Here is a 27,680-nt window from a genome sequence, read left to right on the forward strand (position 1 = left end):
ACGTAGTCGGTACGCTTACGTGCAATAAAATTAGATGGTACATCCACTTATACATTAGAAGCGAAGCCAAGTAGCCAAGCCCGTGTTACGCTATCTGCGTCGCACAATACGCCTCGTTCCCCCTCGAAAAAAACATACACGGTTCAATTCAAACTATACAATGCGCACACTCGGTTTGTTACTCACTTCAGGCTAGCCTCTGAGCAGCTGTGCAATTGCCGCAGAATGGCGCACTAGGGCTTATCCAGTCTGTATATTCGTGCCACACTAGTTTAACTAAGCTTGAATGCTCTCCGAGCTTCTAAACAAGCGAGTAGAACCACAAACCACGAGATAATGCATTTGAGTAATAAATATGACTCGCCATTTTACGAAATCGATATCTAACTTACGTACACTACTTCAGCACACAAAGCCAACCAAAAAGTACACGATGCTCTGTCAAACAATTGGCATCCTCATTAGAAGGATTTGTAGGTTTGTGAATCGACAATTTCGCAGAATAAGACTGAGTTATGATAACATTTGGAAGAGTTGTTCGTGGCATGGGGGACCGCGAGCAGTTGCGGCGTCAAATTATTGGCACCACAGCGGACTTAATCTGATTTGGTCATGATAGTCGTCGTGGCAAAAAGCAGGGAAAGAATCTACGTCTACGCGGTATCCAGCAGGGCAACGACAACAGTACTTGTGAGGCTTTCCTCAGCTTCTGATTCTTGGCTCGGTTCAGGAGCGACGAACGTGTTCTCGTCGAGGCTTAGGCCACATGAAGTTCCGACAATAGCAGCCGCACCATTGAAGACGCTGCACACCGCTTGAATCACGGCCATGTTCAGGTCGGTCTCTTGCATGACCAATACCAGGGCGTTCTGGAGGTCGCCGAACCCGCAGCGAACTTCTTCCAGGTGCTCGAACATTCGGGGCAACGACGTCCGTTCCCTGAACTTGACGGAGCTCGCCCGGACCTTTTCGCCAAAGATCATGGTGCCCCAGTAGGCATGAGGGAGGAAGCGGCTTCGGGAGGGAGGATTGAGCACCCGCAGGCATGGTGTCCACATGACGCAGCTGGCAATACGGTCTATACGATGCGAGTTCTTGAACACCGTCTTCGAGAATGCGCTTGTGGCGTAAAGAGCGAAACGTGCTGGGGAATCCTCGGTCGCGTGTTGGTACATCGACTGCTGCGTGTAATGTAAAATAAAGACAAAAATCAAAATCAAGAATGTCACTGTATCACAACTCTAGTCAATATTTTGTGGCAAAGCTATTTAAAACCGCCTTAAAAATGAAGCACAGGAATAATACGCTGAATAAATAAACATTTCTCACAGGTTTTAGGAATAATTTTTAATAATTTCGGTGCTGATGCTAAAATGACCATTCTTAAAACATCGTAGCTTTAACACATAAAGCATTGTTGATGACTATTATTGACGCTGCTAATTATTGTGTTTAAAGGCTGCCTTCTGAAAATAAATACAAAAGCGTGTTTGAAGTTTATTGCACATACGAAACCATGGCCCACTTGAAGAGGGCTTTTTTAAACTAAATCTTTTGAAGGAAACGTGGTATTTATATGGAGGTGCTTTTTAGTAACAGAAAGATTTCGCTACATTTGGCAGTTCGTAAGGAGACACGCCTCACCCCGCAGGAATCAGGTAGGCGCACAATAGAACGAAAGAGTGAGCCAACAAAATGGCTTAATTGCAGTGCGGGCCCCACCGTGGTGGTCTAGTGGCTAAGGTACTCGGCTGCTGACCCGCAGGTCACGGGTTCGTATCCCGGCTGCGGCGGCTGCATTATCGATGGAGGCGAAAATGCTGTAGGCCCGTGTGTTCAGATTTAGGCGCACGTTAAAACCCCAGGTGGTCGAAATTTCCGGAGCCCTCCACTACGGCGTCTTTCGTAATCATATGGTGGTTTTGGGACGTTAAACCCCACATATCAATGAATCAATTATTAATTGCAGTGCGGGCGTACTGACATCTTTGCCGTGATAAAACCAAATGACGAAGGCCGGGTTCGCTTTTGACTACTACCATTGAGATATTCATTGGACACGGAAGGCGTGACATCACAGACATTTATTCTTTAAGGACGCCACGTGAATAATCTTTGAAAATTGTTTCTAAAAAAGCAACGTGTTTCTGCGTGAAAATATTGTAATTGTAGCCTATCCGCCTATGCTTGGGAAATAAATAACGTGATGTACCTGTCACGTGCGACGCGAAAGCTATTCCCTCGGTCACATGTGACACACACACACAAAATGGGCGATGGTATACGGGCAATTGTCAACGGAAACAAAGCGAACCAACATGGGAAATTGCAATGCGATAGCTTAAAGAAGCCCTGCAAAGCTTTTTTTTTACTTTTAGTTGAATAGTAACATTATCAGCGTTTGACACTCCACGAATGGTATGGCGCAAGTATGGGAGTGCAGTTCAGGGATCATGTCACGTGCGAAAAGCACCTTTTCTCTTCTTTCGTACCAGAAAGCGCACTGAAAAGTACGCAGGGAAAGGATTGAGTGGTAGTGAGGGGGGTGGGATGGAAGCAAGATCGTGCAACCGTTCGTCAGCATGCGCTATGACGTTCAGCACTTGTTCTTGTTCTTCGAACGCACTGCTTAAGTTCAGCGCAACCGAGAGCGTGCGCGCACATGTAGCGGCCTCTCGCGGTGGTCACAGTCACTACACCGCCAGCGATGTTAAAATCAGCCATCAGTCATGGCCTTTGGGTATATGGCATCCACTGTAGAGAGGTGAGGGGGCGATGTCTAAATGACCGAGAATTCCTTGAAACTTTTAGGCTGCCTTCTGCGCTATATAGTGAGCCGGGTCCTTGGGACGGGTTCTCAGTAGCCTCGACTATCGATCGGCATAGTTGTGTGAGCGTGTTAAAAAAATTATGGCATATCCACGGAGAGAATGACGATGTGTTGGCGAAGCTCCGGAGCTGCATCTGTAAACCGTGAATCCCCATCGCAGCCGCTCCACAGTTTCGAGGAGCCTGACACAGTGTACTTCCCCCAGCTGGCGAATCATTCGAAAGTGTTCCGTGCGGCGTTCTTGCCAGTATTTCACTGCTTTGGGTACGCCCTGCATGAAGGCCAGAGCACTTAGTCCATGAACGCGCGCCCGCCGCTCTAGAGTTGCTGCCACGTGAAAGAGCGGCTTGGGAGCAAGCACCGCAGCGCCTCTAGTGAGCGACTGAGTGACAACAACTTTATTATGGTCCAGTGCAGACGCTGAGGTTGCCACGCGTCACCCGGCTACTCCCACGTGGGGACTGGCGGGTCTAGCCTGACGGCCCTCTCGCGGGCACACTGGACGGCCAGGATTTGGTCCTGAAGTTCTGGACTGTGCAGAAGCGCATCCCACTCGGGTTTGCTATAAGTCGGTCCAAGCGACCCACATTTCCAGAGCATGTGTGCTAATGTAGTGGTCTGCCTGCAAGCGGCGCAGGCGGCATCGGGAAATTTGTGAGGATAAATATCATTTAGGTATGCTAACGACGGATACGAATGGGTTTGAAGTAAGCGCAACAAGACGGCCTGTGCTCTATCGAGTTTTGAATGTGGCATTGGGAATGCCCACCTCGCCTAGTAGTAATACTTGGTAATCTCGTTGTGTGTAGTAGGCGTCTCTTTATGTCCAACGTCGTCAGCACTGGAGCCGTCGCCCAGGTCGAGAGCAGCACGATCAGTGAGCGTGTACGCTGCTGTGTGGGCCGACTCGTTTGGGTTCAGTGCAACGCCGTTTACGGAGCCGACATGCGCGGAGAACCAATGTATGGTGTGAGGGACAATCGTATCGCTGGTGGAGCTGTTCAAGATCCTGGCTGCCTGTGTTGATATGCGGCCCATTTGAAAGGCACTGACTGCGGATTTGGAGTCGCTGTACACCTCTTCGCACCGACCATTTAGTAGAGCGAGTGCGATGGCCACTTGTTCGGCCACCTGAGGGTTCATTGTGCGTACCGTGGCGCAGTTCGTAGGCGAGCCAGTTTGGTCCACGACCACCGCTGCAAACTTTTTGCTGTCTAGATATGCTGCAGCGTCAACGAAACTTGCATTTACGCCACCTTTTCCCAGTTGCTTCAGTAGAGCCGTCGCCCTTGCCCGACGACGTCCCTCTTTGTGTACAGGGTGAGTGTTTCGAGGTATTGGGACAACAATGACGTTTTCCTGTATATGTTTTGATATACGCACGCTATTTATTTCCAGCTCCATAGGGTTAAAACCTAGCTCGCCAAGTATGCGCCGACCAGCCATCGTGGTGGACAAGCGAGCCAGCTGCGAACGTTGCTGCGCTTCTGCTATCTCGGCAGCAGAGTTGTGCACACCAAGCGCGAGCAAGTTCTCGGTGGGTGTGCGTACGGGAAGCCCCAGTGCCTTCTTGACGATCTTTCTGATAATCACGTCGAGGTTGTCCCACTCCGACCTAAACCAGTTGTGCATGGCAACAGTGTAGGTAAAGTGGCAGAGCACAAACGCATTGATGAGCCTTAACAAATTGTCTTCCTTAAGGCCTGTATGTCACCCGGAGACTCTTTTGACGAGTCGAAAAGCATTGTCAGTCTTGGCGACAATCTTCCGCAGAGCGGTGCCGTTGCCACTCTTCGCTTCAATAATCATGCCGAGGATCCGGATGGTGTCTACCCTCGGGTTTTCCACCCCATCACTCGTGTAAATGTGTATATCGCTTTCTTCGACGGGTTTTCATCCTTTAGGTCGGCCACCTCGTTTTTTCTATAGAGCAGGAGCTCCGACTTGGCGGGCGAGCATCTGAGTCCCGTTTGGCGCAAGTACGATTCTACCTCGGCGACTGCTTCTTGAAGGGCATCTTGCACCCAGCCTTCGCTGCCGCCAACGCACCAGATTGTGATGTCGTGGGCGTAGATGGTATGCTTGATGCCGTCCACGCTAGCCAGTCTTTTCGGCAGTCCGATAATGCAGAGATTGAACAACACCGGAGAAATCACAGACCCCTGGGGCGTGCCTCGATGTTCGAGTGGTACGTCCTCAGAGAAGAAGTTTCAGATGCGCAGCCTCACTTTTCTTCCAGACAAGAAGGACTTGATGTAGTTGTACAGCATGGGCCCAAGCTCGAGTTTCGCCACAGTCTCCAAGATGAATTCGTGCTTAATGTTGTTAAATGCCTTCTCCATGTCTAGGCTAAGAAGAGCCTTTGTATCTCTGAGTATCCATCAAAGACTTGGTGCTTAATGAGCAGCATTGTATCCTGCGTTGAAAGGCCGTTACGAAACCCAATCATATTGTGCGTATAAATCTCATTTCCCTCCAGGCAGTCGTTAAGTCTGTTGAGAATCGCGTGCTCTGCCACCTTGCCTACGCAGGACGTGAGGGAGATGGGGCGAAGATGCTTAACGCTAGGAGACTTTCCTGGCTTGGGAATCCGTACGGTGTCAGCTAGCTTCCATTCCTCAGGAACTCTTCCCGTTTTGCAAGCTTCACTGATGAAACCAGTTAGACGTTCTATGGATGCGTCGTCGAGGTTTGTGAGGACTCTGTTCGTGATCCCGTCTGGCACTGGTCCGACTTGCGATTGAGCATTTGTATCACTCTCCTGATTTTAGCCTCTGAAAAGTCTTCGTCTAGTTCAGGTAGAGGAGGGCCGCAATACTCTAGGAACACGCCGTCTTCGTCCTCTCGTTCAACCGGCAGGTACTTGGAAACTAATCGGGTAACGAGTTCGTCAACCCCCTGTTGTTTGGTGGCTTCGGGAAGGGCATGGGATAAAGTGTGTCTCTGGTCGGCTATAGTGCTGTCCTCGTCCAAGAAGTCTTTCAGAAGGTGCCAAGACTTGCAATATTTCTGATTTGACCATCAACGGACTCGCACAGCTCGTCCCTACGCTGTTTGCACAGTGTGTCGCAATGTTTTTTGATTTCTTTGTTCAACTTTGATATTCTTTGCCGCAGCCTACGGTTGTACCTCTGCTTCTTCCACCGATAAAATAGAGCTGTCTTGGCTGTTAATCTGTCTTTATCTTCTTGGCCGCAGCGGTGGTATCTCTGCGGATGCCTTGACACCATTCCTCGAAATTGTCAGGAGCACTGGCCCTTGTACCACGAATTTTGTGAAAAATATCCCAGTCAACCACCATGAACTCTCAGACTTCGCTACGGTCCACTGTAATATAAGTTTGCAGAACGTAGTGGTCGCTGCCAAAATCCATGGCGGTGTTGGCCCATGTAGTCTTTTCGACATTCTTGATGAAAGTGAGGTCTGGCGTCGTGTCTCTGGTCGCAGAGTTGCCTGTCCGCGTAGGAAAAGCCTTATCAGTGATTAAGGTAAGGGCAAGTTCGGTGTCGTCCTGCCAGAGGTCGCGACCTTTTCTCGTCTCATACACGTATCCCCATAAGCCATGCGGGGCATTGAAGTCACCGACTATGGCAAGAGGCCGAGGACCAGCTAATTCAACTGCCCTCTCGAGCAACATTTTGAACTGCTGGCGCCTGTGCCTGGGGTTACTGTAGACATTCAAAACAAAAACACTGTTTTTTCGCTGATTGCGCCGTGGTGTGTAAAGTAGGATCTCTACCATTACATATTGGATATTGCATCTGGCCATCTGCAAGTTGTGGGTGACGTGTGTCAGCTTTTTACTTATCAGTGTGCAGACACCTCGTTCTCCTGACTGGCCAGGGACTGCCCGGTAACCAGAAAGGGACGCTGCAGAGGCTAAGGTCTCTTGAAGGGCTATAATTTGAGGTTTCTTCGGTATTGTTATAAAGTACTGCTGCTGGAGTGCTCTTTTAGCAACGTACCCTCTGCAGTTCCATTGCCAAATACAGACAGTGTCTTTGTCGTTATCTATTATGAATTTTACTTTGATCACCGCCCTGAGAGAACACTGTGGCTCGAAAACTTCGTTCCTCTTCGTAATTATCTCCAGGTCAATCGACGTGCACGGGAATGGCCATTTCCACGTTTCCAGGAGACGCACCCTGTGGCGCAGATTTAGGCAGTTTGGCGTAATTTTCTAGCGCTATGATGCGTTCGTTCATTGTCCTAAGCCCCTCTACTGGGTTACTGAGTACAGCCTGCACCTGCCTAACGCTCTCCGTGAGACTAGCTACATTCCTTCCACCATCTTAATCTTCTCTGTAATTGTAACCAGCGTTTGGTTGATCTCCTCGACTTGAAATTCCGTGTTCTTAAGCTTGCTTACTACCACTCTGCGTTTGGTTGCCATGGGCCCATCTCCAATAGGAGCCGGAACCGGCGCATCGGTGGTTTCGCCTTCAGTATTCCTGCGCATCGTGCTCAGCATTCTTTTAAACTCGCCATTTTCATTTAACATTTTAGTAAGCGTATCCTTAAGCTCGGCGTTTTCCTTTTTCAATCGTAATATCTCCACGTCTCTAGCATTCTCTGGGGACGGGTCGCATTGCATGGGTTGCACGCTGTCATTACTACGAACCCTGTCGGCCCAGGTTAGGTTTGACTTGCCCCTGCTCTGGTCCTCGGTGGCGTGGACTGCCCCGGACAGCTGGAGTCCCCGTGCGTGCCCTTAGTCTACCCTGAGCGAGGGGTCTGGTCTGGTGCTAGGTGCGTCAGTCTTTCCCTGGCCAGGTCCGAGATCGGATCCGGAATGGGCACCGGAGCTGGGACGTGGTGTGGTGCCACCCCTGGATGGAGACCATGTCCTGGATCTTTAACGGGATTCGAGACGCAACCTGGACGTGGAACGACTCCTGCAGCTGCCTCTGGTTCTGGATTTCTCTCGTGATTTGAATCGGCCTCCAGGAGCCGATGGTCCGGGCTAGCCTTGCTGATGACAGTCGTTGAGCTCGAGGAAGCCATTGACATTGACGAATGGAGACCTCTCCAGAGGGGCGCGGGCCCTCAGGCCTCGCCTGCGCCTGACGACATAGGGTATCTGATATCGGTGCTGGCATTCCCTGGATGCGGTGAGATGCTTTGCGCCATACAAACTGCGTATTGCTTCACAAACATGATTTTCTTCTTGCTGGATAGCTTGTCTGCAAGCCTTGCAGACTGAAGCGTCGGGCGACAGGCAGACGTCAGAGCGGCGTCCTAGTCGGCCGCAGGCATAGCAAACATCAACTTACTTCCTGTATAAAGTGCACTTGATGAATGTGCTGCCATAGAAAACGTAATTGGGAACCTTGTACCCGTCGAACAGCACTATGATGACGCCAGTATTCTTGATTCTTTCTGCTCCGAGGGCCAGCGGAGTTCTCGCGTTGACAATCTTCCGGTCGATGGCTCCTGGATCATCACTAAGAGGGATTTTATGATTGACTCCCTTAGGTGGCATGCGGAGCAGCCACCTGCAAGGGAGTCATCCATGCACTGACTTCGTGGCGTTTTCCGGCCACCATATTAACTTCAACGTTAACGTAGCGCTTAACATTCTCTTGGCTCGAAGTACTGACGACCACAATATTTTGCAGGTGATTAGGGCACATTGTGTCCGTGTTTCTCTCTTCCGGACCGAGCCTCACCGCACTCCATATGGCCTCTGCCACGACAGACACGCCAGACTTGCTAATACACAGACCGCCTCTCAGCCTCACGACGACCTTAGTTTATTCACAAGGCAGCGGTGGCATCTTGCTTTCCCTTAGAAGGTTTTTCTTGACATCTATGAAGCTGTGACGGCCAGGCATAGGTTCTTGAGCGTTCTTCTTAGACGCCGGTGTTCCGGGTCCAGCAGCCCTACTGGCTTTCCTCACTTCCGATCGTCTTTTAGTGACCGTAATCCATCTGGAATCCTTGTTATTCTCTTCAGTGTCCCCCGGGGTATTCGATGATTCAACTTCCATCTCTTAATGTGGCGAGAACAAGCCCTTTTCTGTTTGAGACGTGGGGCCTGTGCACCACGCAGACAACGGCGCGGCCGGGAAGAATGACGGCGTCTGTAGCTGCACACTCAGCGTCATCGTCACGAAAGTCACTTATTATTGTACAAATAGTCCACCCACCGGTATGACTCTTGTGTCCACAGCGTCCCGGTGATCTTAGAAGTCTGTTGCAACCCAATTTCGGGTGAATGCGGCCTCACATAACACCAAGAAGCGAAGAAATCACTGGAGCCGATCGCAGCGCGTCCGACCTGCACGGCTCCATCCTACCGTCCCCCCTCTAGTGAGCACTCCGAGTACTAGTGGCTGGCTACGAAAGCTATAGTGGGCAAGCCCTCACCCCAAGGAGTTTCACCCCTGAAACTGTAGGAGGGCCCCTTGAAGGAGCCCGCGAAGAGGAAAATCTTGTGTTGGTGGCGTGTCTGGTGAGGGAAAAAATCTCGACAGGTGCGCAGAGAGAAGGTCGGAGTTCGCGGCGGAATCGAACCTTGGCGTTTCGTGTGGCAGTCAAGTATTCTACCATACGGACGCGCCAGGTCTTGAAATAAAGCTGCTTTGAACGAGGCCTCATGCTGTTCCTTGGCGTGCAGTGTCAGCGCTCTACAAACGCTAGAGACAAACAACTGGTGTCAAATAACAAATGCGCAGCATTTTTCAGCGAACTTCGGCGACCATTGGGTGCGTCCGTCTATATATCCAGCAGCCTACGACTTTGTGCTCTTCATACTGCATGGTTAATGGTATTCATACGAAAATAGCTATGACATAACATGACTTCATGGCGAACATGAATACTGATCATACCATGAAAATAATACCATAACTTGTCATGAACGGCATGGGTTAGACAGGCCCTAGCTTTGGTGCTCTTGCGGCTGTTTCCCTACTTGGATGTTTTAGAAAATGGTATAACGAGACATTTTGACTAACCAACGTGAATCACAACGGGTAATATAAGTAATGCTGTGCACGTCATGTACAACATTATTTACATGCCACGCTCATGGTCTGTTGACGGCCGTTTTGCTTGTGTGAGACACGCCAAATTTTGTGTGGCGAGACGTCACTGTACGACGAACATGTATTATTTGTGCTAATATGAAAATCCAGACATGACATCTGCCACATGACTTCCATGCGACGCTCCTGGTCCACTCACGGCCGTTTCGCTAGCTTGATATACGCCAAATCTGGTATGGCGTGACGTGGCTGTATGACGAATATACATTACAAGTGCAATATCGGAATTATGGCATGTCATGCGCAGCATGACTTGCATGCCACGCTCATTGCTGGCTCGCGACTGTTTCTCTTCTTTTAGTTACACCAAAACGGGTATTGCCCTACGTGCCTGTGTGAGGAACATAAATGAAAGGAGAAGAAAGAATTAAACATTTAGCAGCCCGTTTTCTTTGTGAGACATAATATTAATGGGATCTTCATATCTCATGTCACCGAAAGTATAGGGGATATTATTACAAGTATTTGTAATGCAAATGTGAATAAAAGAGTGAACGTAAGAATAGCTGGCCATGGGCAGGGAGCAAACGAGGTACCTTCGAATAACGCGTCGGATGCTTACAAGTTGAACTACCATGGCGGCTATCCGCCCATTCATTTCATGGGGTGTATATGTGCGAGGTACCTTCGAATAACGCGTCGGATGCTTACAAGTTGAACTACCATGGCGGCTATCCGCCCATTCATTTCATGGGGTGTATATGTGCAGTAAAAGTGGAAGCGTCAGGCTGCGCCAACAGTAGCCATTACAGTCAGTGTGGAACACTCACTATTTGCCTGTTTGGCGTCGCGTAGTACGTAAACATGTTAAACGTTCTGGCTGCCCTACTGCGATGTATATCCTCACCAGTCAACAAAGTTTTACTGAGTTGGCGAACTCTGCGTCCGGCATGCTGTCTAAATCACAGAAACTAATGTCGGGGTCACTGGACCATGATACGCTCATCCTTGTTTACGTGAACCATGAACAGATGATGGACTTGCCTCTAGTACATTGTGACATACTGTCTCCTCGCGATGTACAATCGCCATGACGCGTTACGGAGAAGCCACCCACTCGGTATCAAAACCAATACTGTTAATGTAAGGTGGCGCTTTTGAAAGTATATTTGGCACATTCCCAGGTACCACAAGGCTCTCTTTAAGGTTCTTAGCACCAGTGTCTTTTAGTTGGTGCACTATTCGAAAATATTTTAAATTTGTGTCAGAACTCTTTCCGGGCTTTCGCCTTAACAAGCTTGCTTTTTCCATTCCGCCCGACCTTTGCTAGCAACCTAACTGAAGCGTGAACCCCTCAGGCAGGAAAGGCTCGTGAGGTAATGCATGAGTAACTGAGCCATCATTTCCTCGCCTCTAATCTCGCACCCATGCTCCTTTACAAACCTCGAAGCAGTCTGGTCGCAGTCGTCGCCTGATGCCGTTGAACAGGGCGGCCTTGGCAGCCGGCTGCCTACAGGCCACGAACGGCGACCACTCGCACTCGAATATGGAACCAGGCGCATCGAACAGCACGAGAACGCCCAGGCAGGCTGCACGACATTCCTCGTGTCTGGGCTGAACCCAGATAGGACTACGCACATCGATGCACACGACGCTGACTTCAGATGGAAAGCAGGAACTCAGGGCGCTCACATCTGTCCAAGCAAATGGGCTTATTTATTCGTCAATCTAATCATAATTTTATGTCATTAGAGAGCATTATATTGGTTAGGTGATTAATATTCCAGAAAGAGCTGTGTGGTGCAGTCATCATTACCGTAGGGTGATTCCACGAGAGATTGACACGGGTCCAAAAGTTGATATTCTAGATTTCATTGAGTATTTATATTTCGTACACCTCTCACCAGGTAGCCCGAAAGTCAACTTCGTTTTATGATTAACGGCATAACTTACGAGAAAAAAAAATATCATACTTCACCAACACGGAGGCACCAATTTCATCACCTCTCAGTTTTGAAAATTGTAGATGCTATAAAAAGACAAATATTTTTGTTTCAAGGAAGATATTTTTTACCTGAAATGCATGTCTAATGAAAAATGAATTCATACGGTTTCAAGTTTGTAGACCTTAAGGAAATAGCTTTTAAAAATGTCTAATCTTGCGACAGTTTAAAATAAGTTACGTATTCCCCATTTTTTTTCTCCAAAAGTAATGCAAGCAGCGTTTTAAAACTTGACACATTTTAAGGATATAGTGTGTTCATTAGGTACATAAATTATTGATGCCGTAGGGCAAATGTAAATCTTTATATATTGCCTCAAAGTTCTCATATTGGCAAAAGTGTGCTCCACTGAAATTTGATAATAAAAAAACACCAACTTGGATTTTTCTTAAAATCTCGTAAATAGACAACCGAAGGCCATCATACAGTAATATAGAAAAACATGTTGCATTATTTTGTTTTTAGCGACAATATTCGTGGTACAAATCAGAGCTTTTCGAGAATGCGCTGATAAGTTGAGAAATCTATAAATCGGAACGGAAAAGCGGCAATAAGCTTCAAACGCGAGTAAACGTGACCGCATTTGGTGAAGAAAGGCTGTTTTAGCAGATAGGAGTAACTATTTTGAACACGGTATTCTACAGTATCTGAATTCACTCTTATACGTAGAGCACTGAGACTTCTAATATGTGGTGCCTCTCCATTACTGACACACAGATGAAGCTGCTGTGACGGCCATGTGTTTGCAACACTTTGGGTAAGAGAATTGAATGTTGAATGAGTTCATAAGCGATTCATAAGAAATTTTTAACATTTGGGGCATGAACACTGCCGCATTAGACTGAAGAACACGCTTTAGGGCAAGTTGTCATCCGTCGTCTGCTCTACAGATGAATTGCTGTGCGCCGCATCTCGGAGGCAATGCTTTAGATCATATGGTTCAACGTAGGGAAAAAGATCACGCCTCCCATAATTTTATCGACGAAAACATTGTGAAATTCATTTTAACGTTCTATACTTCAGTTTTGCATTCGCACTGTGGATACTTGCGCACAAACCTCCACTTCCTTCAAGCGCTGATACCTCCGCCAGTAACAAGCCCTGCTGCGGTAAGTACAGACGGGAGCTCCTCTTATCCCATTATTCGTGCAGCGTTTCCGCAGAAATCGAGACCAAGGCACCACAAATATTGGCATCTGCAGCCATAGCAACACCCGAGCAGACCTGGTGCACCTCATCTGGGCCGGCCCACTGTACTCTGGAACCAGGCAAGGGGTCATTGCTACAATCCCACTGAAATGGCACCTGACTTCATTTCAGGCCTGGGCACAACCTGGGCGCATCACTGGCGCCACTGCCAGCGAGCTATGACTGTCGCTGCTCGAATACCTGGACGATCAGAAGGCTCCAGCCGTTGGAAACAGGCTCCGCTTTGGGCGCGACAGCCAGACCGTAAACTCGCCAGACGCCTAATAGGACTACATTGTTTCGTGCTCCCCCCTTTCTCTTTGTCTTAGCTTTTTGTCTTTTATTAAATCTTGTCTCTTCTCCACATTGAGCGCAGCCCTCCAGGGGCATAAATTGTGAATAAAGACGCATCAAAAACGACAAAGCCTGCCAAAAATTAACAGGTGTACAGACATGTGAATGCTGCGAAGTATCGAAATGGAGAAAAACAAATGGGGGAAAAGAGTGGATGCTTGAGTGCATTGTGATTCATATATATATAATGTTTTTTTCCCATTCAACTGTAAGACTGTGTCAAAATAAATGTGCCTTGAAAGCTTGTGTGAAATACACTTTGCTTTTCGATGTGCAAGTTGCCCAAATAAACCGTTCAAGCATGCTTGCTGATGTTTCTACATGAATTGATGCGTCACAGAGAACACTGCGGCGTCAAAGCGAAAACTACATGGACGTTGTTTTGATGCTAAGCTCATGGCAGGTCTACCTTCCAGCGCCTCGGGGTGCGTATCGCACACGCAGCTAATATACAGGAAAGCACGTTCAAAACATTACTTTTAAACGCAAATACACGCTTTGCAGCGAGCCGCTATACAAGTGCCAACTAGCTTTTCTTGTAATCTGCATGGCATCGTAAAACAGTTGCAGCAAAAAGCGACTGCCACGGGCGAGCGTGTGTGAAGGAGGCATCTCAGAGCCGACAGCAGCGCTGCTGCATCTGAATGAATGCTCGCTCCCTCCCCGGTGCGCCGATGCTGACACGTCTCCTTCTAGCCCAACATAGTGATATCTACGCTTTTCTTTTGCTGTATTATATCAAAAGCAATGAAATACACGCTCAAAACAATCTCACGTCAAAAGATATGTATACTTCTCTCAAGAACGACTACACCAGTTCTAAAAGTCTGCACTAACAACCAAAAAGTGAATTGTTTAGCACTGACAATTATTTATGAAATCTCAAGAAGTCCTCTTTTTTCTCTAGAATTGATTAAAAAACTAATTGAGTTTCAATTCACTTTTCTATCAGTCTTGTGCGCTGTTTTTTTTATTGTAAGCTTCGAATCTTCTTGATTAACTACCTTAAAGTACAGATGATTTAGTATTTACACTCTTCTGTATTCTTCTATAATTTTGTACGTCAAACTGTACAAGGCAAAGCGCCAAGGCTTTCGTCAGGCTGTTCAGCCGTTAAATTTGGCTTCCACATTTTACAAAAGCATTTCCGATGGAGGCGGAAATGTTGCAGGCCCGCATGCTCAGATTGGGGTGCACGTTAAAGAACTCCGGGTGGTCGAAACTTCCGGAGCCCTCCACTACGGCGTCTCTCATAATCATATTGTGGTTTTGGGACGTTAAACCCCACATATGAATCATCAATCATTTTACAAAAGTAAACTAAGCCATAAGTAATATCCCTTTACTGTTCTACTTTGTAATCATATACACTGAGTCATGCAATGCCTTGCCAACTAGACGCAGAATTTATTGCAGGTATGATCTCCTTCTTACTCTGACTTAGTCTTGAGTGTTTAGGATGACTTGCTCTTGGGCAAGTTGATCCTTGCTAAACACGTTTTCGTAGCTAAAAGTTGAAAAAAAAAACAAAAGACGGAAACAAAATATAGGTTCTATATTCATCATAGCTTTGGGAGTAGCGACTTTTTTTTTATCTGGTTCTTCCTTTTTCTGCTTTTTCTTATTTATTTTAAACTTTGCGCAACTACCGTATATATTTGTTCACTGGCGCAAAATGTTGTGGCGCCACATCGCAGCAAGTATCGGAAACTTCCAATTTATATTTCGAAATCCTCGAATGTTCGGTTACATGAAGTATCTAGCTCGTGCACATGACTTTGGGTCCGGGTGTCAAGATAAAAGAGCAATAAAATAAATGCTCCACCTTCCCGAAGGTAATTCAAGAAATGCGAATACATTTCATGCGCCGATAGTATAGGGCGAAGTCATTTTCAAGGCATGAATAATGACGAGACGAGAATTTGTACCGTAACCATTTGTTTGGAAATTCATCAGCACTTGTTTGTGTTGTCATTGTACCTAGCGGGCGTAAACACAGCCTTGTGGTCATTGAAGTATACAGTGAAAGGGTCTTTGAGAAGCGTGCGCATGTCACAGTTTCGGGTAAAGGAGAGATCAATGTAACTTCCACCGAAGTATTAAGGGCACCAGCCACCAGAAATGCCAAGGAAACGAAAGGCTCGCTGGACACATCGACGCACTCAAGTGTCTCAATTTTGAACACCAATTGCAATGAACGGTTCCGCCGTGCGTTAGTAATCACCTCGGGGATGTTGCCATCACCTTCAATGCTGCTCAAACGCAAAGCCAAGGCAGCACGACCGCCACACAAATGCGTTTCAAACGCACTGCATGGAGGTGGTGGCAAGTCACGTTGAAGTCAAGGAGGTGGTGGCGCTGGGTGCTATGGACGAGGATAAGTGCGCGCGCCGGCAGCAGTTGCTGAAAGCTTCTGACGCCAAAGCGTCACAAGGAGGTGCTCCAGTTGATAGGGACGCGCGCACCCGCAGTTGTTGCTATGGGAGAGGGTGGTGGACGGATCCTGACGTACGCCGGATATAGCCCGACTAAGAAATGCATTTGCATTTAAAAAGTGGATGGCGTCGGTAATGCTGGAGTCACACGACGAACCAAATCACCATTCGATTCCGGGGATCGCTTGCAGCGTCACCATACGTCACCCGTTCCTGCGCTCCTCCTTCGGTCCGCGGGGAGCGATTCGTGAAACGGCGGAGATTGAAATCAGAGTTGGGATGACATCGGCTTTTCGGCAAAAGAAACTAAACTATCAACGGTGAAACGCTTTCGGCTGGCACCCAGCGTTCTTTCTAATCCACGCCAAGTCGCTTTTGCTGGGAAGAGCACGGAATACGAAAGCAATGCTACTTTAATCGACAGAAACAGCCATCGCGGCAAGGCTAAACTTGTATAGTGCCTAGAATATCACTATACTTGTAGCAAAGCGGTGTTTGCGCGTGACTTCAATTTTGCGCAATGTAACCTCGACAGCAGACCGCCGCGGCCACCCGCGCCGTCGCCTACGCTCATGGCAGCGAGAGTAGGGCTGATCCATCCACACCGTCTCCGCTGTCGTGTGAATGCGAGCCGCGGAGAAATGCCGAAGACGTCGCATGCACGTCACTGATCCGTCCGCGATCACGTCCGTCGTGTGAATCGAGCATAAACGGTTATACATGGCCTTGGCCACTCCAAACCAAGCGAAATATGAAAGCTGAAAGATCATGAAGAATAGTGGTTCTTCTTAAAACGCGTGGTATATTGGGATCTACTTTTCAGTGTTTTCGAAAAGAAAATCATGTTCTTTCGTGAAAGTCGGGACAAGAATCTCTAAAATTGCGCATGTTTTTCGAACAATCTGGCCCAATGACAACTTCAACAGAGAAATGAGGGTTTACATTCGGGTACAACTTAAGAAGGCAGGAGGGGCCCCGCCCAGATGACTGAAGCGCAGCAGCTAATTTGCTGCGCGACTAAATAAGTAGTCCCGCTTAAAAAATAGAGACTGCTTCTAAAACTCGTATTTGTGGATATAAATAAAATGTGTGTATCGTGACGAGTGCTTTGGTAAAATTGCTATGATGGAAATGGTACAACGCGCGCCAGATCACGAAAAATAACTCCGTGCCTTCTACAACACTGTGCGTCGTCTGCTACGGAGCATGATCGACGGCACCGGGCTTGTAATTGTAAAGCTGTCGCTGGTTTAATAGCATAAGATTCGTATGTGCGTTTGTGCGTTTGCACAATGTCTTTTCTTTTATTGGGTCAGGCTTTTTTTTTGGTTGCGAACCTGCAATTTCATCAGGTCGCGCACGTTAGCCCGTGGCATACCGTGCCAGATTTATTCAATTATATGAGTTGCGAAATAGCGTTCAAAATTGGGACACGCAATCGGCCCTATTTTTCGGAAGATAGCTGACATTCGCGTCCCCTGGGAGTGACAACACAAAACAGAAATAATGCGTGTAAGAGTAGGCATGCGAATCAAAAGGTGGCGTGGCAATCGGATCATTCTCGGAAGGGGGCCAACGACGTGTCGGAATTTCGATACCCGCCGGTCACAGTAGATACCTAGCTTTGGCAAACCCTCCTCGTCGTAACTTCACTTAGGCGCAAATAAAACACCATGAAAGAAACTTGCACGATGTTTGTTTGTATCGATATGTCGCCGCGCGATAATGTTTCCGGACGAAGCGCAGCGCAGCGTCACCGATGTTGGCTGCAATCTCTCTTCACCGGCTCACGACTCAGAACAAACAAACGCTGCCCAAATTGTGTGTCGTAAACTCACGATAATATTTCTGGCAGGACAGGTTACCACACATGATTCGAATTTCCTCCGACGAAGGGAGCCACACACAGCCAACGGGACTCTGCTAGTACACTATAACTCGGCCCAGTTCGAAGCGAGGGCGGCAGTGTTAGACATGTTTTCCGTCGGCTGGGTCAGCGGCTAGAGTGTAGTCCGGCTCATTACGTCACCGGAAGTGCGCGTCTATTGGTGAAGGCTCGTGTACGTTCGCCTTTGAGGGGAAAATGCCGCTGGCTTCTTAAGTTGTACCCTACTATAGTTTATTTTCAGAACACAAATGCAAATGTTGGTGTTTTTATTTTCTTTTTGCTGTTTCATTGCTTTCATTTCACTTTCTTCTTACAAAAAGATACTTTCTAAAACTGAAAACTGAAATGGCTACAAAATTTTGACGTTCGTTGATATAGAGAGACGGCGTCAGTTCCATGCAATTAGGTTTAGCTACGTGACGTATTCATTCATGCAAGAGGAGACAAATGCTATAACCTTTAACATGCCAAAAAAAGACGCTGAAATATGAACACACCAAATAACATATAAGAGTAATTAATTAAGGGTGAAAATTTATTTTTTTGAAAGCTGTATCGCCGTTGATTCGACTTCAAATAAATGCTTGCTTCTTGGGAAAGAGCATGAGACTTATTTTTCAATTTAGCACCGACACTTAGGCATATGAATAACACTGTGACGTCACTGATTTCAAATATCTTTCAATTATTTTTACCGCATTGACTTATTATAATTTCCTGTAGCTTGCCTTCTTAGGCCTTCGGCTCTCCCAGGAACGATGAATGATATAGGATAGTATAAGGTAAACCCCCCCTCTTCAAAAAATTGTATTTTCAATTTTGAAACCGAGAAATCCACTGCGCCCCGCCGCGGTGGTCTAGTGCCTAAGGTACTCGGCTGCTGACCCGCAGGTCGCGGGTTCAAATCCCGGCTGCTGCGGCTGCATTTCCGATGGAGGCGGAAATGTTGTAGGCCCGTGTACTCAGATTTGGGTGCACGTTAAAAAACCCCAGGTGGTCAAAATTTCCGGAGCCCTCCACTACGGCGTCTCTCATAATCATATAGTGGTTTTGGGACGTTAAACCCCACAAATCTAATCTAATCGAGAAATCCACTGCACCTTGAGGAACAAAGCTGTGGAAGTCCGACGCCGAGCGGCTGCTCCAAGTTGTTTAAATGCTGTGCCAAAGTGCACCACACACCATATGGTGTACCTTTTATAAAAAAGCATTGAATCGAATTCGATGAAATTTCGCATGTATGAGCTACAAGTTAGGAAGAATCTGAACTGAAAAAAAAAAATTGGGGGACCCTTAAGCTTCGCCTTTAAGAGTTGAACGCGATAGCGAAATCCGGCCCTCAGTGCGCCCTTCAACCGCTTACTGCATACTTATTAGTATGTTTTGTTACATACACACACATGCACGCAGTAAAGTGCCCCAGCGCGCGCGCCCGAATGGTACATACAGGTTTTTGATCTAAAGCAAGAGTCGCACGGCCTGCAAAATACACGCCACGCGCTCGACATCTCGGAGGCCATAAAGAGACTCACAATGTCTCACATATAGCAGCACATTATCTAGCGCTTGCTGTTTGCTTGGTCAACGCCTCTGAAAAGGCATGATATGTTTTCCGCTAGATGGACATAGTTGTTCATTTTTAGAGCTATTTGAAAGTTCCTGTGTGTTTTTAGCAGTGATGGCTGCACTATCCCGGCCATTTTCGACGTAGTTTGAGGCCTCCCAAATGCACCTACAAATCGCCGAAGGGGTTCGTTTTCTTCGTGACACCTGTCAAACAAAATGCATTAAGGGGTCCTAAAACACTTTTTCAAGTAACCATGGAATGAATTCACTAGCAGAGCACATTGCTTCACGAATTCGACGCCGGAAAACGTTTGAGAGTTTGTCCAGTGCGAGTGGAGTTGCAAAGGTTTCTCGCATGCTGCAATTGCATTATATTTTCTCTCGTCCCCACGAAAGCGCTGAAACCTAAGCAGGGAGAGGTGGCAGAGGCAAAACAACTACGTCACCCGGGCCTCGTAACCTTGATCACTTTTTTTTTTCATCGAATGCGTGGCTTCTTCAGTGTGATCACGCACGCACACGTGGACAAGTAGCGGCCTCCCACGGCGATCTCTGTGACTTGCTTTTTTCGCTCACGGATGATTTTTTGGTCACACCCAATGGGGTCGAAAATGAAGGCGGAATTCCTGCGACACGAGCTCTCTAACAATACAGCGTTTAAGATGCTGATTTCTAAAAAGGGAAACTAAAAAAAAATCACGCAGCAATACGCACCATCTGCGGCTTTGTGCACGTAGCAATTTATTTTTTTTTGAGAAGGACTCAATAATGAAGTCCTATATTATAGCTCGTGAGCTGCTACAAAAGCGCGGCTGCTTATCATTTCATTCCTCTCGGTGGTTGCAGAGAAAAGGTACATTGATTAAGTGAACCCATTTTAAAATTTAGAAGTGGGCCATAGGAAGTATAAACAATCTCTGCACGAAAAGGGGGTGTCACGTGATAACTAGCGGCATTCCTTATAGGCACGTGAAATTTTATGTGAGTACTTGCAGTATAGCTTCAAAAGTATTACGTAAGAACTCACATATACCACTTACGCTGTACCCCTTAAAAGACAACGCAAAACAAATTGCATGTGGTATATTGTGAACTGAACGATCGCTTTCTGGTCCTGCATCTAACTATAGGCACATGTTAAAGAGATACAGGAGGTAAACTTTCTGGAACCCTATAAGCTATTTCTTTACACCTATTCTTCCCCAGTGGTTTCCGTCGTCTAATTTTTAGCATGCACCATCTATAGCCTATATAATTTTTGTTTTACTATGGCGTTCCTCGTAATCATATCCTAGTTGATTAGGCATACGTTACGCGCCAAGTGTTTTTGTTATTCTTAATACCTCGTGAATCCTCGCGGCATCATCAAACATCCGTAATTGTGAAGGAATGATTTATCAAATCAAGATACAGCTTTTTCCAGCTTTTTCCTTTCCAATGTTGTACGGCTGCGTAATCTGCGATTCGTTCATGGTATCCACCCCTGCTGCGGCTGTTTTCGTAAGAATTGCTTCGAATGCCCCCTCCCCTTACCTACACTCACCATATCGTTTGCCCGAGCAGAAGGCTATCGCCAATGAAGGCCTCCGAGACGCTCGCTCTGCAACGCGTAGGCGAAACCGTAGTTCAGCCGTCAGCTCCTTGCTCACAATTGGAGATTCAAGCTGATCCTGAAAAACAAAAAAACAAATATAGGTCGTAATTTATCTGGGGGCGTTACGAACCTTTAGATAACCCTACTGACTAAAGAAATATCAACATGCTCAGCCAGCCTACTCCATCAGCCAGTTCTATGCATGTTGTAACGCAGTTAAAACTTCATTTGAAATTGTACACCTGAATGAGGCAGCGTATGTATGGTTCCGATTACAATCACACAACTTGATAGGAATGATTGATCGTGCCGTAGAGAACTTTACATTTACAACGCCACGTTCTATTTCTCAGTTTTTGTTATCGCCCCAAAACACTGCACAATTCTCAGCGCAAACCGCGCCTGCAGTTTTCGAGAAGCTTCCGGACTTTAGTAGATCATTTCGATAAGTTTCCGCCCACTCTGCGAACTGTACAGATTATTCTGGAACCTACGCCACCGCCAGCGATAACGCTAGAACATTTGATGGCAAGAGTATAAATGCCGACGCGCTTCGCCGTTTGTGAGTAGTTGATCGACGGCCGACGCACCGTTCGCCGCTATCAATGTATAGCGCTAGTCAAAGTATTGTAAATATGCCTACCCCTGTTCACGATCTGTTGTAAATATGTGTATATATGATTGTAAATATATATTTGTGTTTTTTACGAATGTATGCGTAGTTTAGCACAAACTTGTATATACACACACACACACACACACACATATATATATATATATATATATATATATATATATATATATATATATATATATATATATATATATATATATATATATATATATATATATATCTGTGTATGTGCCGCTAGTTTCCTCTATGGATAATGGAGTTTGTATGCGCCATAGTGCACAAGAGGGGTGTCTAAACGAGCACTGTTTGTATAAAATGATGTAAAGAGTTTTTTTGAGTTTGAAGTTAATACACTTCTCTTTGTATCAGTCCAAGATATCTGTGTATGTGTCGCTAGTTTCCTCTATAGATAATGGAGTTTGTATGCCCCATAGTGCACAAGAGGGGTGTCTAAACGAGCACTGTATGTATAAAATGATGTAAAGAGTTTTTTTCCAGTTTGAAGTTAATAAACTTCTCTTTGTATCAGTTTAATGGAGTTTGTGTGCCCTATAGTTCACAAGAGGGGTGTCTAAACGAGCACTGTATGTATAAAATGATGTACAGACTTTTTTTTGAGTTTGAAGTTAATAAACTTCTCTTTGTATCAGTCCAAGACTGCTACTGTAATCGGATTATTCGTTTACCGGGCACAGGTTCGCCCAAATAAACAGTTAAATTCCAACACAAAGTCTCCTGTCTTCGGCTACGTCACGACCACGTGACATCTGGTGGAGGTGCTGCTTCTTTGATGCTCCGGACGCCCCCTTCAAGCCACGACCTCAGCCCAAGCGGTAAAGAAGATACGGACGCTAACCCTGAACAGCGAACAAGCCGCAGGCCGAGGGGACTACAGCCAGAGTACGGGCCCCTTCCTGAAGCAGCCAGGCAGACTCGGATCCCGACATCCACTACTGCAACCAAGACCGCCCCCGTGCAGCCTGCACCACTCCTGCTCCGGCAACCCGAAGAGCCGCCAACTTTCCGTGGTTCACCACTGGAAGACCCAGAAAGCTGGATCGAAAGGTTCGACCGCGTCGCCGCCTTAAATTACTGGACAGACGATGACAAGCTCCGGCATGTGTATTTCGCCTTAGAAGATGCTGCTCGGACCTGGTTCGAGAATCAAGAGCGAAGCCGTACAACGTGGGACGTCTTTCGCGCCAGGTTCCTCACCACTTTCGCAAGTGTGGTGCGCAAAGAGAAGGCCGCAGCTCTTCTCGAAACCCGCATGCAGATGCCAAACGAAAACGTGGCGCTATTCACGGAAGACATGATAAAACTTTTCCGCCACGCTGACTCCGACATGTCCGAGGAGAAGAAGGTCCGTCTGCTCGTGCGAGGAGTAAAGCAGGAACTCTTCTCCGGGCTGATCAGAAACCCGCCAAAGACGGTCGCCGAATTCATTTCAGAAGCATCTAGGATAGAGAAGACGCTCGAGATGCGCACGCGGCAATATAACCGTAGCTTCTCGTCTACAAGCTACGCTTGCATTCAAGGGCTAGGAACCACTGACTTGCGTGAGGCGATCCGAGCGATCGTGCAAGAAGAGCTGCGAAAATTACTTCCTTCAGCGCAGCCTCACGTGGAATCCATCGCAGGCGTCGTATGCCAGGAGATCCAGCAATCACTGGGCGTTCCTCAGTCTCAAGAGCCTCAGCCGCAAGCCATGAGCTATGCTGCTGCAGCCCGCCGCCACGCCACTCCTCCACGCGCACGCCAAAACGCTGCCCCATCACACTTCCGTTGCCAGACGCCACCGCCGTCACCACCCCCACCGACGTCCTACCGATCGCCAGCGACCCAGCGCAGTGCGCCGAGGAAGACTGACGTCTGACGCACCCCTGACCACTGCCCGCTCTGCTACCACTGCGGCGAGGCGGGACACACATACCGCCGTTGCCAGTACCGACAGATGGGACTGCGTGTCTTCGCCGTCAATGCACCGCGTCCACAGCCAGAAGAACGGCCACGTGACATCGCTGACTACCTGACAGGAACACAATGGACACCACGAAGTCCTTCCCGTTCGCCGTCGCCCAGCCGCCGCATGTTGCCGCACCACCGGCAGTACTCTGGCCCAACGCGAGGCCGGTCTCCTAGCCCGTATCCGGGAAACTAAGGGCAGCAACCGATGGAGGTGCGGTTGCTGTGCGACGAACTACCGAAGATCCTCCGACGACGATGACGATGCGACGGAGCTTTCCGAACACAACGCCAACCTGGCAAAGCCCTGACGGCGAAAGCTCACTTACCGAAGGTGGCCTGACAATGCAACATGGAAGCAGCGGAACAAGCCGACGCAGCCGTGACCCGACGTCACGCCCTAACTGTAATGCGAGACGGCGAACTAGCGACCTCCACGTTCTTATCAACGGCCACAGTGTGACCGCTCTCGTCGATACTGGAGCCGACTATTCCGTCATCAGTGGGTCGTTCACCACGAAGAGAAAGAAAGATAGGACAGCTTGGGAAGGCCCTGAAATCCGCAGAGCCAGAGGTCATCTCGTAACGCCTACAGGAATCTGCACAGCGAGACTCACCATTAACGGCCGTATTTATCCTACAGACTTCGTAGTCCTACAGCGTTGCTCGAGAGATGTCATCCTTTGTATGGACTTCTTATGCCTCCATGGGGCTGTCATCAACCTTAGAACAAAGTCGATAACGATATCCACAGAAGAAGCACTACCGCCACGCACGCCGTCAGACAACCATGCCTTGAATGTGCTGGAAGAACAAGTCACCATTCCGCCTCGTTCCCGCGTAATTATTTCAGTAGGCGCTCCTAAATCACCTGACTTGGAAGGCGTCATTGAAGGCAGTCAGCATCTGTTGGTCACCCGAAATATTTGCGTCGCAAGAGGAATTGCAGAGCTCCGGGGCGGCAAAGCAACGGTTATGCTCACGATTTTCAGCAATGAGCACAAACATGTGAACAAAGGAACAACAGTCGCATACATCGAAGAAATTGTAGACGCCACCAGTGCTTTCGCCCTCACCGATTCTGCGGAACCTTCTCAGAGGAACCAAGCCCCTCCCACAGCTTTCGACGCCAATCCCAGATTTCCGAACCATAAGCAAGAACAGCTCAAGGCCCTGCTCCTGCAATACGAAGATTGCTTTTCATCGTCATCAAAAATTCGGCAGTCCCCAATCACGAAACATCGCATCATAACCGAAGAAAATGCCAGACCACTCCGTCAGAGTCCGTACAGGGTTTCGACGCGAGAAAGCTTGAGGCCATGAAGAGACAAGTTGATGAGATGCTGCGGAATGACATCATCCAGCCGTCCAAGAGTCCATGGGCGTTACCCGTGGTGTTAGTGAAGAAAAAGGATGGGGCCCTTTGTTTATGCGTTGATTATCGCCGCCTGAACAAAATCACAAGAAAGGACGTGTGTCCTCTCCCACGAATAGACGACGCACTTGATCGGCTCCATAACGCCAAGTACTTTTCATCAATGAACCTCAACACTGGCTATTGGCAAATCGAAGTCAGCAAAAGAGACCGAGAGAAGACGGCGTTTATAACACCGGACGGCCTCTTCGAGTTCAAGGTGATGCCCTTCGGTCTTTGCTCAGCGCCTGCAACTTTTTAACGCGTTATGGATACAGTACTGGCAGGATTGAAGTGGCAGACTTGCCTTGTATACTTGGTCTACGTCGTCATGTTTTCCTCGAGTTTCGACGAGCATCTTCGGCGCCTTGAAGCTGTACTTAAACCATTACGACGTCCGGACTCACACTGAAGCCAAAAAAGTGCAGAATTGCGTACGAGGAGCTCTTGTTTCTGGGGCACGTTATTAGCAAGTCTGGAGTTCGTCCCGATCCACGGAAAACAGCCGCCATCGCCTACTTCCCGCCCCCCACTGACAAGAAGGCGGTGCGCCTATTATAGGCGGTTCGTGAAAAACTTCGCCGGCATCGCCGATCCTCTCACTAACCTTACCAAGACCGACGTGGAGTTCAAGTGGGAAACGCCACAAGAACACGCTTTCCCGGAGCTTAAACATCGCCTCCAGACTCCTCTGTTACTTGCCCATTTCAACGAATTCGCCGAGACAGAAATACATACTGACGCAAGCACCGTAGGTCTTGGCGCCGTTCTTGTGCAGAGGGCTGACGGACTTGAAAGGCTTATTAGTTACGCCAGCCGATCGCTATCCAAAGCAGAAGCAAATTATTCCACAACAGAAAAGGAGTGCCTCGCCATCATCTGGGCTACGTCGAAATTTCGCCCCTACCTCTACGGCAGGCCCTTCAAAGTTGTGAGCGAACACCACGCCTTGTGTTGGCTAGCCACCTTCAAGGACCCTTCAGGCCGCCTCGCACGATGGAGTTTGAGACTTCAAGAATATGACATTACTGTCATTTACAAGTCCGGCAAAAAACACTCCGACGCCGACTGTCTCTCTCGTGCGCCTGTCGATTAACCGCTACTCGACGACCCGGATGACGACTACTTCTTGGGAACGATAACTACCGACGACTTCGCTGAACGACAGCGGGCCGACCCGGAACATAAGGCCCTAATAGAATACCTCGAAGGCAAGACCACCGAAGTCCCGAAGGTATTCAAGCGCACACTTGCGTCGTTCTTTCTACGAAACGGTCTTCTACAAAAGAAAAACTTTTCACCGCTTCGAGCTAAGTACCTCCTTGTGGTGCCTTCAGCTCTGCGACCAGAACTCCTGCAGGCCCTGCACGACGATCCGACGGCAGGGCACCTCGGTGTTTCTCGCACGCTCGCGAGGACACAAGAGAGGTACTACTGGCCACGTCTTACCACCGACGTCACTCGTTATCTGAGGACATGTCGGGTCTGTCAGCGACGCAAGACACCGCCGACAAGAACAGCGGGACTTGTGCAGCCAATTAATCCACCTTGCCGACCTTTCCAGCAGATTGGTATGGACCTACTGGGGCCGTTCCCGACGTCAGCTTTCGGAAACAAATGGATCGTGGTAGCTACCGACTACCTCACCCGCTACGCCGAGCCAAAAGCCCTGCCAAAAAGCACTGCATCCGAGGTAGCTAAGTTCTTCGTCGAAAATATCGTCCTACGTCACGGCGCCCCGGAGGTCCTTATCACCGACAGAGGAACGGCATTTACTGCCGACTTAACTCAAGTGATCTTGGCATACAGCCATACAAACCACCACCGGACGACAGCGTACCACCCACAGACCAATGGCCTCACCGAGCGGCTAAACAAGACGTTCGCCGACATGCTGCCAATGTACGTCGATGTACAACACAAGACGTGGGACGCCATTCTTCCGTACGTGATTTTCGCATACAACACGGCGGCGCAGGAGACAACGCAGATATCTCCATACAAATTGGTCTTCGGAAGGAGCCCGGCAACGACGCTCGATGCCATGTTACCCAACGTCACCGACGAAGAAAACCTCGATGTGAGTGAGTACCTTCAACGCGCCGAAGAAGCCCGACAACTCGCGCGTCTCCGTATCAAGAATCAACAGACGACCGACAGCCGCCGTTACAATCTTCGACAACGCTTCGTGGAATACCAGCCCGGTGAACGTTTTTGGGTGTGGACGCCGATACGCCTACGTGGACTAAGTTGAAAGATTCTGCGATAGTACTTCTGGCCGTACAGGGTGGTTCGACGTCTCGGCACACTTGATTACGAGGCTGTTCCCGACGGCATCACGAACTCTCAACGACGCGGATCGTGACCTGAAGTCGTCCATGTCGCGCGCCTCAAGCCGTTTCATGCGCGTTAACAAACTGAAACAGTGTTTTTTTGTATTATTATTGTATCGTAATTTATTCATTGTACTTTCTTGCATTATTGTTGTACCTTCATCTTAGTTAAAGCATCGGGACGATGCCTTTTTCAGAGGGGGACAATGCCACGTTCCATTTCTCAAGTTTTGTTATCGCCCCAAAACGCTACACAATTCTCGGTGCAAACCGCGCCTGCAGTTTTCGAGAAGCTTCCGCACTTTAGTAGATCATTTCGATAAGATCACGCCCACTCTGCGAACTGTACAGATTATTCTAGAACCTACGCCACCGCCAGCGATAACGCTAAAACACTCGATGGCAAGAGTATAAATGCCGACGCACTTCGCCGCTTGTGAGTAGTTGATCGACGGCCGACGCTCCGTTCGCCGCTATCAGTCACTGC

At 48.1% G+C, this 27,680-nt stretch overlaps 1 protein-coding gene across 2 annotated transcripts in view; it reads right to left on the reverse strand.

Moving 5' to 3' along the window:
- Nucleotides 1–337: 337 nt before the first annotated feature.
- The window catches only part of LOC142817405 (uncharacterized), a 31,223-nt gene continuing 3,880 nt past the window's right edge, over nucleotides 338–27,680 (reverse strand). Inside the window, exons 2-4 of one of the 2 annotated variants that reach the window (XM_075894430.1) lie at nucleotides 20,797–20,923; nucleotides 11,263–11,513; nucleotides 338–1,178 (exon numbers count right to left, since the gene is read on the reverse strand). In XM_075894430.1, coding sequence (XP_075750545.1) covers nucleotides 654–1,178; nucleotides 11,263–11,513; nucleotides 20,797–20,923 — 903 coding nt within the window. In that variant the 3' untranslated portion in view covers nucleotides 338–653. Of the gene's footprint in view, nucleotides 1,182–11,262; nucleotides 11,514–20,796; nucleotides 20,924–27,680 lie in introns of both variants that reach the window. The other variant, XM_075894429.1, reaches the window with a different exon arrangement.

Source organism: Rhipicephalus microplus, chromosome 5, assembly GCF_043290135.1.
Source record: "Rhipicephalus microplus isolate Deutch F79 chromosome 5, USDA_Rmic, whole genome shotgun sequence".
NCBI lineage: Eukaryota > Metazoa > Arthropoda > Arachnida > Ixodida > Ixodidae > Rhipicephalus > Rhipicephalus microplus.